This window comes from Lagenorhynchus albirostris, chromosome 19 (genome assembly GCF_949774975.1).
Source record: "Lagenorhynchus albirostris chromosome 19, mLagAlb1.1, whole genome shotgun sequence".
Taxonomy (NCBI): domain Eukaryota; kingdom Metazoa; phylum Chordata; class Mammalia; order Artiodactyla; family Delphinidae; genus Lagenorhynchus; species Lagenorhynchus albirostris.
Window position 1 is genome coordinate 17,073,969 of NC_083113.1, and position 12,629 is coordinate 17,086,597.

Here is a 12,629-nt window from a genome sequence, read left to right on the forward strand (position 1 = left end):
ATCTGAGGATCTCAGAATCACAAAATAGGCCCTCAAGGGCAAAACCAACAGTCAAGTCACTGGACTGTTCCTGCGCAAGGAAGAGCCCCAGATGGTTGTAAGCAGGGAAGGGTGAGCTAGTAAGACTGAGGTTTCAGAGATCCCCTTGGCTGCCATATAAAAGGTGGATGGGGGGGATTTCCTGGCGGCGGTCCAGTGGTTAGGACTCCACACTCCCATTGCCGAGGGCCTGGGTTCGATCCCTGGTCAGGGAACTAAAATCCCACAAGCTGCGTGGTGTGCCAAAAAAAAAAAAAAAAAAAAAGTGGATGAGGGTTTGGTTTGGGGGCTGGGAACCTAGGAGGTGACCAGCCGGGGAAGGGCCATGTGGGAGAGGGCCAGGTTAAGGCTGTGAGGAGAAGCCCCCAAGAACCATCTCTTGGGTTCTAGCTCCCCTCTATCACCTGTTCCCTGAGGGCCCTGGACTCTGCCACTGCTTAAAGACTGTCTGCTTCAAGCCCTCAGTCAACTTGCGGAAAACAGGAAGCAAAGGAACTGGTCCAGGAACACAGGACAGATGAGTGCTGGCTAGTCTCCCAGCTTGTCTACCTGGCTCCAAAACAAGGGCCTCTGGGACCCAGGAGAGCACACTGTTGGTAGATAGTTCCAGACAGAGAGACAGAGGCAGAAACAACTTTCCAAATACTGTTTACTTCACTGAAACCTGGAGACAGGGAAAAGGTACGTGAAAGTCTGGGCCACCAAGCCTAGGAGTGCACGTTGACAACAGCGACATACAGGGCCAGGGTGCTGAGAGCCAGCAGCCCCGTCACCACCGCTCGGGCCAGAAGTGCCGTCCAGCTGCCCAGGGAACACAGGTGGACGAAGGTCCTGTGGGGAAACATCGCAATGAAGAAGGGAGAAGAGATAACCCAACCCATTTGGGCCCATCCTCGAGCCCCACCCAGCTCACTCCATGACGAAGGCCTTGTAGACGCTAAGGAACATCAGCAGGAGGACTGCTGGCCGGAAAGTGTGGTACAGGTCGTAGCGTGTTATCATCCACACCTGGGCAGATGCGACGATATAATGGACCTGGAGGGAGGCGGGAAGTCAGGGCCAGGCCTCAGGAGGAGCAGAGTCACCAGCAAAAAGGTGCGTGTGTGGGAAAGCAGGACTGCGTACCAGACTGATGTTGGAGTCAATGCTCATCTGGATGTACTTCCAGTCAAACTCAATGCCCCGAGCTCCAACCCAGAGAGGGATGCAGCTGAAGAAGGCAAAGGGAAGGATTCTCCAGTACCCAGACACCCTCAGCACCCAGAATCTGAGCCCCCACCCTCCGGCACCCCCCTGGAACCCAGGTGTCCCTTCTCAGGAATCTGGGCTCCAGGCTGCTGCACACACCGGGACATAATGAGCTCGGCGGTGGCCCAGCCCAGGGCAGCAACCATGATCTTGTATTCCCCCTTGCCGGCATTCCGGGACATGACAAGGTTTAGGCCTATCAGGTCTGCCACATCCACGCTGGCCTTCATGAACTCCTGTGGGTCAGGTTGAGGCTTGAGTAAACACAGGTGCCAGGGGGCCCCACTCCTGCAATCCCTCCCCCTCCCTTGCCCCACTCACCCCAATGAAGTCATAGATGCCACCTTCCCAGGTGGGAAAGAAAGTGGCCAGGAACAGCATCTGAGACCAGAAAACAGAGAGGTCACCTCAAGGTGAGGGAGACCAACCACGTGGGTTTGGTGGGAAGTTAGTGTGTTATGTGGAGGGCAGTACACTGGGGTTCTGGGGGCCCATGAGGAGAGGGACCACCAGATGGAGGCAAGAAGGCAGGAGCAGGGGAGATTGAGGGCAGGGGCTTGGAAGTCTGGGTTCTGTGGTGATCACAAGGGATCGGGGTCAGGTCTGAAGGTGCTGGGGCTGGTTACCCACCAGGGCAGTGGTAGCAGTGCCGGTGGGACCTTGGGGGTTAGTTAGAGGCTCTTAGCAGTATCCAAACCCTTCTTAGTCATACAATTGAATGTTCTCAATGTTACTAAAAGTGCTATACAAAAGTTGCTTGCGGACCTCTCCTCGGGCTCCAGCCCATCCAAGCCCGGCTCCTCCCCGGGAGGTCTGGGCGGGGTGGGCGGGGTGGAGGGGGCGAAGCCCTCGCGCGGCACAGCCGGCGCCCTTACCTTGCACAGCTGCACGAAGAGGTAGGTGACCCCGGCCTGGACGCACTTCCAGAAGGCGTTGTACTCGGACCTGCGGGAGCGGGCGGTGAGGGGTCGGCCCGGCCCGCGCCCCCTTGCCCCGCGGCCGCCCCGCAGCTGCCCCGCACTCACAGGCCGCTGCACTTGTAGGTGATGAAGTAGGGGAAGTAGGCCAGGGCGAAGCAGTTCCCGAAGTGGAACAGCGTCATGGCGCCTGCCGCCCGGCTCGCCGGAGCGCACCTCTCTGCCTCGGCTGCCTGGCGCCCGAGCCCGGGCCTGGCGCCCACCGGCCTCTGCCGCGGCGCGCGCGGCCTTCTGGGAGCCGGAGTCCGCGGCGCGGTGCGCTAACGTCACCAGGCTCCGCCGCGGTGCCCGGGCGACACGCGGGAGGCCGAGCCGGTGCTTGCGCGATCCCGACCCCGCAGGAGCCGCTCTCGGGGTCAGGGCGCGGGGCCTACCGAGCGCGTGCGGGGTGGGCCTGGATCCCGGACCCGACCCCGCTGTGACCGGCGCAGAGACACGGGGCGCAGCTGTGAGCCCTCAGGGTTTTTATTTCACCGTTGGCCCAGCGGCGCGGGCCCCTCGCGCGGGACGCCCTCTTTCTCCCGGGGGGTCGAGGGCGGGGACGGGAGAGACGGGTACCGGCCGGGAGCACTGGGAAACTGAGGCGGGCCAGCCTGCTTCACTTGTCTCGGCTGAACATGTAGCGGAGGAGGTCCACCACTCGGTGACTGTAGCCATATTCGTTGTCGTACCTGGGGAGGGAGGGATGGAGGGGATTCAGGGGATCCCTCCCGACCACCCCCAGCCTCCCTTCACGTTCTCTGACCCCTTTCTTCCCCCTTACCAGGAAATGAGCTTCACGAAGTTGTCGTTGAGCGTGATGCCACCCTTAGCATCAAAGATAGACAAATGAGTATCGCCAACAAAGTCCGTGGACACGACCCGGCCATCAGCATTTCAAAGATAAGCGTGGGTCGTAGAGCAGGGACCTCCAGGAGCTCAGGCTCGTGGGCACACTGTCATCCATTCATCTACAGTATCTGATGGAGCCGCCCTCTGTCCAGCTGCTGGGGACAGGGTATGAGGAAGACAAATGGGGGCTATTCAGGTAGGGGACTGGCCAAAGGATACAGACTGCAAACAGCCTCTGATGCTGCACCAACAGACATCTCTTCCGGGGAAAAATGCACGTGGAATGTGGCAGCGAGAGGCCCTCCCTGCGGGGAGGCAGTGAGTCTGGCTCTGGACGATTAGGAGGATCTGGTCAACTCCAGCCCTCAGCAGGGTCTCAGGTGGAAAGAACTGCAGCACAAAGGCCCTGGGGGTTTGGCCCTAGCATGGTGGAAGGCCACAGGAAGGTTTTCAGCTCTGGGGGTGATGTGATCTGATTTCTTTAAGAGATCCTGGCAGCTGTGTGAGGGTGGACCTTCAGGAGCTAAAGCAGGGAGACAGCACCAAGGTGGACGGACAGAACTGGCAGTACTGGGAGCAAAGAGATGTGATACCCATTCCTCACAGGGAAGGCATCTGGCTGTGGCCGGCCCCGAGCAAGTGTTGAGAAATGGGAGCCCTTGTCTTGTTCGCTAAGCATATATCGAGCACCTGCTATGTGCCAGGCCCTGGGAAGATGGCTGGAGCTATGGAAGTGAAAAACGAGGCCCAAAGTCTCTGCTGTCTTGGAGTGTACATGCTAGCAAGGCCCACAGTGACTGTGAAATGACACTTCAGGTAAGGAAAAGGGCCACAAAAAGAACATCTCTCTGAGATGAGAGGTTGAAGTAGCGACTTGGAGAAGGTGAGGACAGACTATGTGGCTACCTGAGGGAAAAGCTTTCCAGACCAAAGGGGCAGCAAGTGCAAAGACTCTGAGGTAGGGGAGAGCTGACCTTCCCAGCCCTGTAGTTCCTATCTTGATACGCTGCAAAAAGCTCCTTGGCAAGTGGAAAATCACGTTCCCTTCCCAGAGGGCTCTTCCCAGGGTCCCTTCTGCTCAGCCCCTACCTCATCCTCAGTGTAGGCAAGGATTCCGGCCATGGGCCCCTTGGCTTCTGCTTTTATGGCCTCCTCGATGCCTGAGGACGGGGTAGGCTGGGCCAGGCGGCAGGTCAGGTCCACAGCAGACACGACTGGGGTTGGCACTCGGAACGCCATTCCAGTCAGCTTCCTGGAGAATCCCACATCAGGGGCGGGAGTCAGAACCCAGGGACTTCATCATTTCCCCCTTGTCTCTGCTTTCCGCTCAGTAGACACCTCAAGGATTGGGGGCTAGTCCAGTCCTCCTGGGTTGCACCCCCCACCCTTGTTGCAGCTTCATGCCCTCATACCCTTGGAGGTCTTGGATGACTTTGCCCACAGCCTTGGCAGCCCCTGTGGGGGCCGGGATGATGTTCTGGTGGGCACCCCGTCCGTCTCGCCAGGCCTTCTCCGATGGCCCGTCCACTGTCTTCTGGGTGGCAGTGTAGGAATGGACTGTGGTCTTGGGGAAGAAGAGGGCTGAGGTGAGGCCTTTTTGCCCCCAAGCTCCCACACCGCTTCTTCCCAGGCCCAGGGTGGTGACCCAGGGGTGGAGGCTGGCAGGGCCTCCACCACCGTCTCAGGAGGGGCACATGCAGGCAGGGTCCAGAGTTTAAAAGGCTTCACCACTGGTGGGCTTCTCGTCCCCAAGCCAGTCTCTCCCTGTTAACCCCACACACTAAGCAAGTATGGGAGGAAGAGGTACAGTTTCCCAGCCGTGCCTCCTGCCCCAGCCCCTCTCTGCACCTCACCATCAGCCCTTCCACAATCCCAAATCACTCATGGATGACCTTGGCGAGGGGGGCCAGGCAGTTGGTGGTGCAGGATGCATTGCTGAAATGGCCTGGGTGTGCAAGGCACTGTGAGGTGAGTCGCAGAGCCACCCTTCCACCCTTACCTCCTTTCAGGGTTTGCACCCAGGCTTGGTTTTGTGAAAAGTCAGGCTGGGGATGAGGGAGCATTGGGGATGCCGTCAGACCGAATGAGGCACCAGAGGTGCAGCTGGGGGAAGCTCCCCAAGCACGTTCTCCAGAAGTCGTGCAGTTCTAACAGATGGTTTTAGGGTAACATTAACAAGATGGCTGTTAAGACTTTGGGGAGGAGAAGTGCATTGATGTGAAAAGAGCACCAGGGGCCGAGTGGGAGTGGGAGTGGGAGTGGGAGTGGGAGTGGGAGTGGGGAGGGCGAGTCGGATTCCTCCCCACCGCAGGCTGGCTTGTCCTCCAGGCACACACTTCAGAATGTTGCTGCCCATTGCCTGACAATTTTCACGGAGCCGGGGTTATAGTCCTTTTCGTTCACCCCCATGACAAACATGGGTGCCTCTGGAGAGGGCGCGCAGATGACCGCACGCAGGGCACCTGCCTCAATGTGGGCCTAGGGAAGGCTCACAGGTGTCATGAGGTGCTTCAAGTGCCACACCCCCTGGGCGGCCCTGGGCACCTGTCCCGACTTACTGTAGTTTCCTCTAAGGACAGGTGCACGCCTGTGGCCTCCACCACCACAAAGGGGCTCCCGACAGACTTCCGGGGATTTCTTTGGGCTGCTTGCTGTGGAGGGGCGGTAGCACCGTGAGTCAGTCTCTCGCCTTCATAGTCCGTGGCCTTCACCATTTGAAAGGCTGACCAGACACCTTCCTGCCTGGCCGTCTGTTCCCCTCACCCCACACACCCCTAGCTGCCCCAGATGGGTCCGACCCTGCTGGCCTTTCCTCTCATCACTAACCCCCCGAGTGGGCCACTTTTCTTGACTGTACCTGCTATGCCTGGGTACAAGCCGCCACCTCCCCAACTCAGGCCGCAAGCCCCGCCTGGGGGACCATCTAGACTACTCCCAGCCAGGTCAGGCCCTTACTACATATGCTGCCCAGGATGTAGACCCCAGGAGGGTGAGGCCTGCCCTACTGCTTCTGGCTTCAGCCCTGGCAGCTTCATCACAGCCCTCCTAGCCCTTCTTCTCTTGACTCCTCTGCTCCTGCAACAGGGATCCTGCTGCCAGAGGCCAGGCAAGTCCCTGAAAACACACAGCACATCCAGAGAGCAGCTCCCAGGGGTCTGAAGCCTTGAGGCGGCCCTGGGGCTAGCAGCGGCTAGTGGTTTATATTGGAAAGGTAAAGGAGATTTTCTGTTTCTTGTTTTATCAACATACATTTTCCACTCAATATCAAACATTCGTGTGTGAAATATATTAAACATCTACTATTGCTGTTTTCTACTTGGCTTTAGCAAGCAAACAATACGTGGGTAAACTCTATACGAATCTTTTCCCTCAGCTTTTATCACAACTGCAGTATTTGCTTTTGTGATTGTTAGTGTCTGTCTCATCTTCTAGAGCACTCCATGGCAGCAAGGCTGGGTCTGCTCCCTCCAGAGGGGTTCAGTCAATGTTTGTTTTTATTAGCCATTCTATACATGTTTACTGAACACCTGCCATGTGCCTATGTGCTGAGTGCTTTACCTGTATTGAACTCCTTTAACCCTGATGACCTGAGGTAAGTACTGTTATTACTGGCATTTTTCAGAAGAGCCAGGACAGAACTGAAAAGAGTAGGGGCAGAGCTGCCTGGGAGCACAGGCAGGCTGGCCCTAGGGATGAATGAATGAGCAGCTTCCTCTCTTCTCCCTGGGCCACCACACATGGTTCTTCATGCTCCCTGGTCAAATGTCAGGTCACACTTCACCATCTGGCCCAAGTAGCTCTTCTCTGATGCCCCCCTCATTTCCTGCCTTCCAAGCTGGGGGAAGGGCACTTCAACAAATTCCTTTGTAGCAGTTGTTGAGCGGGCATGGGGCAGAGACTCGGTGCCCCTGGAGACCCCAGCCCCTTCCCCTAGGCTGTCATGGGCCCTGCCCTCCTGCCCAGGGGCTTCTTTTGAGGATTCTGTTCATTCTTCAAGGAAGTACTGAGTCTGCCCCGGGCCAGGGCCTGCACCTGCGGGTGCCAGAGCAGCAGGGGTGCCACAGGCTGACAGGGCCCTCCTTGCCAGGAGGCTGCGTGAGCCCTTCCTGGTGCTCCTCACACGCCTCTGGCCTGCTCCCTGCTGTGGCTGTGGTGGGTATGCTGGGGAAACAGGCTTGGGGAAGTTCATTGCCTTGCCCAGGGTCACCCAAGTGGAAAGGGTGGAGCGGGGCAAAGTACACACACAAGCAACGCAGCTCGTGCTGACGGCCTGGAGGATATCCGAGGATATCCGCAGTGGCGCAATGGAGAGCAGTGGGGAAGGGGGAAGACGCGCTGCAGTCGCCAGGGAGGGTGGCACCTTAGCGGGGCACACAGTGAGGGGGCGGCTGTGTGGGGACGGGGCAGCGCTGGGAAAATACCCCAGGTGGCAGCAACGATGGCGCCCAGGCTGAGGAAGGAAAGGACCCAGTGTGTCTGAGTAATGACTGCTCTGCTGGAATTTGGAATTGTTTTTGCTGTCATGATTTCAAATTTGGGTCAAGCGGCTTCTCCCATTCTCACTGACTCTCCAGTCCCCACCTCCACCCACCCCTGACCACCTGACCACAAATAAACAGCGGGGCTGAGAGTGGACCTGCTGGGAGGAGTGCTGGGAGGGCTGCAGATCTTGCCTGGGGCTGGAGAGAGCTCACGAGTGTGCGTGTGCAAGCGTGTGTAAAATTGGAAATTGGAGGCAGCCACAGGGCCGGCAGTGGCTGATAATTTACATTAGAAAGATAAAATAGGTTTACTGTTTCCCATTTTTATTTTTTTTGGTATTTTGAAAATGTATTTGAAGCTTATTAAACATCCAGTGTTATTGCTTTTGACTTACAGATTCTAAACATATCTTTCAGTGAAGGAGCATTTGTATCAGTGAGAGCTATGTGAAGTGGGTTTTAAGAAGAGCTGCTGGTGCAGGGTCCCGGGAGGTTGGTGGCCAGTGTCGCTGAGGTGACAAGGGAAGGCTGGGGAGCAGGGCATATAGTTGGTGGGAGGCCCCATCAGCAGCTGGGATTTTATTTGTGGGGTGATGGGAAGCCACTGGAGGGTTTAAGTGGGGGCATAATCAGGTCCAGTTGATGTTTTGAAAAGGTCTCTGTGGCTCCTATGTAGGAACTGAGTGGGAGCAGTTGGCCAGATGGTGATGCCATTTCCTGGGCAGGGAGATGAATAGATTTGAGGGTTGAAGGATAATCAAGAGTTGAGTTTTAGACAGGTTGAGCGGATATGCCTGAGCAAAAACACGCACATGTGCGTTAAATAAAAAAGTATTTTGAGTGCAGTGGGCCCCCTCTCCAAACCAGTACCCAGAGGTGTGTGCACACACAATTTGGGGGGTTATGAACCCCATGTGAGAGTCTGGAATCCCCTTCTAGTCACCTCTACATCCCCTGCATTAGTATATTGCAGGCTTGCATAAGACAGCCGCCCTTACCGCTGGAAGACGCTGATCTCATTGTTACCGACGGCCAGCCGTCCATTCCTGTATTCCACGCTCCCCTTGTATTGGCCGTGGGTGGAGTCATACTTAAACATGTACACCTGCAGGAGACAGAATGGCTCCTAGTCTTGGGCTGGACGGGGAGCGAGCATTGCCAGGGAGTCCCCACTTCAGTGACGGTTCCACATGGCAGCTGAGCGCCTTCCACAGAGCTCCCCTGAACCCCTTCCCCACCCTGGTCCCACTCTCCCCGGTGCTGCCCTTTGTCTGCTGCTCATCGTGTATTCTGGGTCGATGAACGGATCGTTCACTGCTACCACCTTAACGCCCTTCTCCATGCAGGCACGCCGCACCAGGCGACCAGTGCGTCCAAATCTGTCCAGGAACGAAAGCTGAGGGGGTTGCCTCAGAATCCTCAACCAGCACGCAGAGGAGGGGATGAGGGGGAAGGGGGTGACAGAGGAGAGTCCCACTCAAGGGGACTGGGTGGGGAAGAAGGCAGCCGTCCCTGTGTGGGCCAGTGTCTTGCCCAGATGACCTCACCAGCCTGTTCACTGCTTTCTGTGCTGCCTCTGGCCATCTGTCCTCTACTCCTACTCCCAACCTTGTAGCTGGGTGGATCTTGTAGAACTTCGGGTCAGATTATATCTCTTGACCAGAAAACCTCCACCACTCTCTAACAGTAAAGCCAGGTCCAGACTCCTTACCACGGTCCGCCAGGCCCCTGCCAGCTTTCCACTGCCCTCCCTCTTCTCCCTTGCTTGTGCCACACCAGCCATGCTGAAATCCTGCCCGTCCTTATTACACTGAGCTGCCACCTACGCCCCACAGCCATTGCTTGCTGCACAGTTGTCACTCAGGCCTTACTCCAGTGTCACCTCCCAGAGGCCTTCCCTGAGTTCCCCGGCCTAACACTGCCCTCTTCAGTCTTACTGTACTTCCCACCGGAATGTGAGCTCTCTGAAGGTGGAGCCCTGTTTACCTTATCCCTGTGTTTTTCCAGGATGGGCAGAATGAAAGCATTGCTGAGACATGAAGAAATGCTCCAGTTAGTAACTGAGGAGAGGCCGGGCCCTAAAGCTTCAGGAATGGCTCAAGGGCCGGGGCGACTCACCCATTGATGCCAACAGTCAGCTCCCGAACCACAGAAACCTTCTTAGGTGCAGGAGGTGGAGGTGGTGGGACTTGCTCTTTGATTGGCTGGGGCTCCGGAGGGGGTGGTGCTCTGGTCACTGTTGGGAGTGGGGGAGGGGCAGTGAGCCGCACCATCACTGCGACAGAATGAGCCATCTTTGCCACCCAGAACCTGCTGCTGGCTCCTGGCCCTGAGTGGCCAACCATATAGCCCAGTGTTTCCTAAACCGACCTGATCAACAGAATGAGCAGGGGGTGGGCTTGTTTTAAACTATCCATGCCAGGGCCTCTTCCCTGGAGATTCTAACTCAGTGGGTATATATTTTTAACAATTGCTTGGGGGTGATAGTCTCTGTGCCTCAGTTTCCTCCTCTGTAAAATGGAGATGATAATAGTACTTCTCTCAGAGGGTCACTGTGAGGATTAAATGAGTGATACATGTAGTGCTTATGATAGAGTCTAGGAAACATTCCACGTACGTTAATATTTCAAAGATCATTTCCCAAACTTGCCTGATAATTGATCTAGTCCAGTGGTCCCCAAACTGTTCTGGTAAGAATCACCGGGAGGCTGATTCCTAGGGAAATCTGACTCTAGGTTTGCACTGAGGCCTAGGGATCCTGTTTCCAACAAGGTGATGCTTACCCTCAGAGAAGTTTAGGAAACACAGGTCTCTTGTAACATATGAAACAAATGGAAACCCATGTCAGCTTCTGCCTCTCCGGACACACAGATCTACACCCATGCTGCACTGGGAGCACCTGTGCTTGAAGCTATGCCACCTGAGCTACAGGTGAGGGCTTCAGGTAGGGAGGAGAAGCGTGGAGACAGCAGTCAGGGGCCTAGCTGGTAGAGGGTTTCAAGCCGGGGGTCAGGCCTTGATGTCAGCTCTGGCTCAGCCACCTGCCAGCTGAGTTGTTTTGAGCAAGTTAATGAAACTCTGGCCTGTTTCTTGATGTCACATCTGACCCTCCACCTGGGGGCTACTGTAAGGACTCAGTGAGATCTCAAGGCCCAGGAGGTGCTGATTTTAATAGAGGGGAGAAAGTCTGACATGAAGTGTATTCGTGAGGAAAGGGAGAGGGAAGGGATTGGAGAGAGCCTGGAGGATGAAGGTAGGAGTTGCGCTTGGCACCAGAATCAAAGGCACCTTGGAGGGGGTGGGGTTAGGAGCTGGGGGTCAGCCGACCTGTCTCTCTCCCTGGTCTCTCCAGGCTGCCACAGGCCTTGTGGCGTGAGGCTGGGCTGTGCGTGTTTCCAGTAGCACTACAAGTTCATAAAGGTATTAGTCAGTGTTTACTGGTGGTTATTGGTGACCTTAAGAATGTTTGTATCCCTGGGGGTTCTGTTTCTGCTCTCATGAAAAGGGGAGATTTGTCCATATGGGTGAAGAGTGGGGATCTGAGCCCACTCAGTGACCTTTCAAAAGAAAACCCAGGTGGTCCTTCTCTCACAACTTCCCCCAGCCTTCCCTTCTCCCTTTGCTCCAGGGTGGGGTACATGGGCTGGAGGAGAGCTGCTGCGCTGGGAAGGAAGAGCCCGGAGGAGCTTCAGTGATGAAGCATCAGCCGGTAGGTGAAACACTGGATCGGGTGTGCTCTCTACCAATTACAACGTCGCTCCCATTTCCCGGGTGCCGCCAAGGGCTAGGTGCGGTGCTGAGCTCTCCACATGCATCAGTTCACTGAGTCCTGTGAGGTATGTGCTATATACCCACTTTACAGTGGGGAAACCGAGGCCCGAGATCACTGAGCGAGTGATAAGCAGGGAGAGTTTTCAAGGGTCTGCGTCTAGCAGGGTCTCCAGGACCCTGGAGCCCCGCCCAAACCCCGCCCCGCGTCGGCCGCGCCCACCCCTGCGTTGCTGAGGCCGCCGACTGCCTCGCCCGAGGCCAGGCAGGAGGCCGGGAGCGAATGGGGTGGCCCTCCGGAAGGCCTGGATTCGTCTGGCTGGAGCGTGGAGCGTGTGCGCGCACCTCTGGCCGGGGGAGGTAGGGCGAGCAGGGACTCCGAGTCCCAACTCCACTATTCCCGTGCTGAGACCCAGAAACGTGCTTTGTGTCCTCTTACATCTGGTGGCCGCTCTGTAAAATGGGGACACTAAACACTGAACTCAAAGGTGGTTGTGAGGCTTCACAGAGCACACACCTGTAAAGTGCTCGGCACCTGGTGGGCTCAAGTGTCCTCGCTTTGTGCGATCCAGGGAGGACAAAGTCCACCGATCCCCAAGCGGCTCTTTCGCAGCAGCGTCAATTTTATGTGAAACCTCGCTCGCCCAGGTACTTCAACAACCAGCGGCTGTCCTAGAGGTGTCCCCTCGTAAACCCGGCTCCGGCCTCCCTCCTGGCCCCTGTTTCTACCCTTCCACCGCGCTATTGGTGCAAAACCCAACCTGGGGGCGGGAGTCTTCGTCCCCTCCACCATCGCCGTAGAAACCACTTTGCCGGCAAACCCGGTGGTGAGGAGGGTGGGGCTGGAGGGAGCAGGGGCAGCGGCTCCGGATGGAAGAGCCCCGGCAGGCAAGGCCACCCCCCGCATCTCCTGCCCGGCTCCCGGTGGACACTATTGGTGCGCCGCTCGCCGTCAGGTACTCAGACCCGGCTACAGGAGCTCCCCGACCGCCCTTTCCTCCCCTCCCCGGGGTCACTCCGCCGCCTCCCTCACCTGGGCAAGGCTGTCGCGGGAGCTGGACAACGGTGACATTGGTGAGGGTGACGTCGCGTTTCGACATGGCCTCCTAAGGTTTCATGGCCCAGCCAGCTGCCTCGGCACCCGCCGCGATGTTACTGCGAGACGGGGGCTCGGGGGCTGGAGGAGCTGGAGCGTCTTTCCGTGACGTCACAGTCCAGTGACGTCACAAGAGGAGGCGGCGCGAAGGCCCCCTCCCAGTTGAGACCTGTGGCCGTGTACCACCGT

The 12,629-nt window shown here is 57.2% G+C and overlaps 2 protein-coding genes and 1 long non-coding RNA gene across 3 annotated transcripts; 1 reads left to right on the forward strand and 2 right to left on the reverse strand.

The window, feature by feature from the left end:
- Positions 1-670: 670 nt before the first annotated feature.
- On the reverse strand, positions 671-2,497 carry TMEM147 (transmembrane protein 147). The gene is made up of 7 exons (XM_060131080.1): positions 2,313-2,497; positions 2,163-2,232; positions 1,609-1,668; positions 1,387-1,523; positions 1,165-1,249; positions 953-1,074; positions 671-870 (listed from the first exon to the last, which is right to left on the reverse strand). Exons 1-7 carry the CDS (start codon positions 2,387-2,389, stop codon positions 747-749), a joined length of 675 nt encoding a protein of 224 aa, XP_059987063.1. The 5' UTR covers positions 2,390-2,497; the 3' UTR covers positions 671-746.
- A 1-nt stretch (position 2,498) lies between these two features.
- LOC132509731 (uncharacterized) lies at positions 2,499-7,966 on the forward strand. Its single transcript, XR_009537115.1, has 2 exons — positions 2,499-2,712; positions 3,031-7,966. It is a non-coding gene; the product is annotated as an uncharacterized LOC132509731 (long non-coding RNA).
- Positions 2,644-12,629, reverse strand: GAPDHS (glyceraldehyde-3-phosphate dehydrogenase, spermatogenic). The gene is given in 12 exon segments (XM_060131082.1): positions 2,644-2,935; positions 3,028-3,126; positions 4,186-4,347; positions 4,508-4,659; positions 4,949-5,030; positions 5,455-5,573; positions 5,654-5,724; positions 5,727-5,746; positions 8,575-8,684; positions 8,862-8,955; positions 9,695-9,812; positions 12,378-12,629. Coding segments are annotated over 12 exon segments (1,167 nt in total). The 5' UTR covers positions 12,445-12,629; the 3' UTR covers positions 2,644-2,862.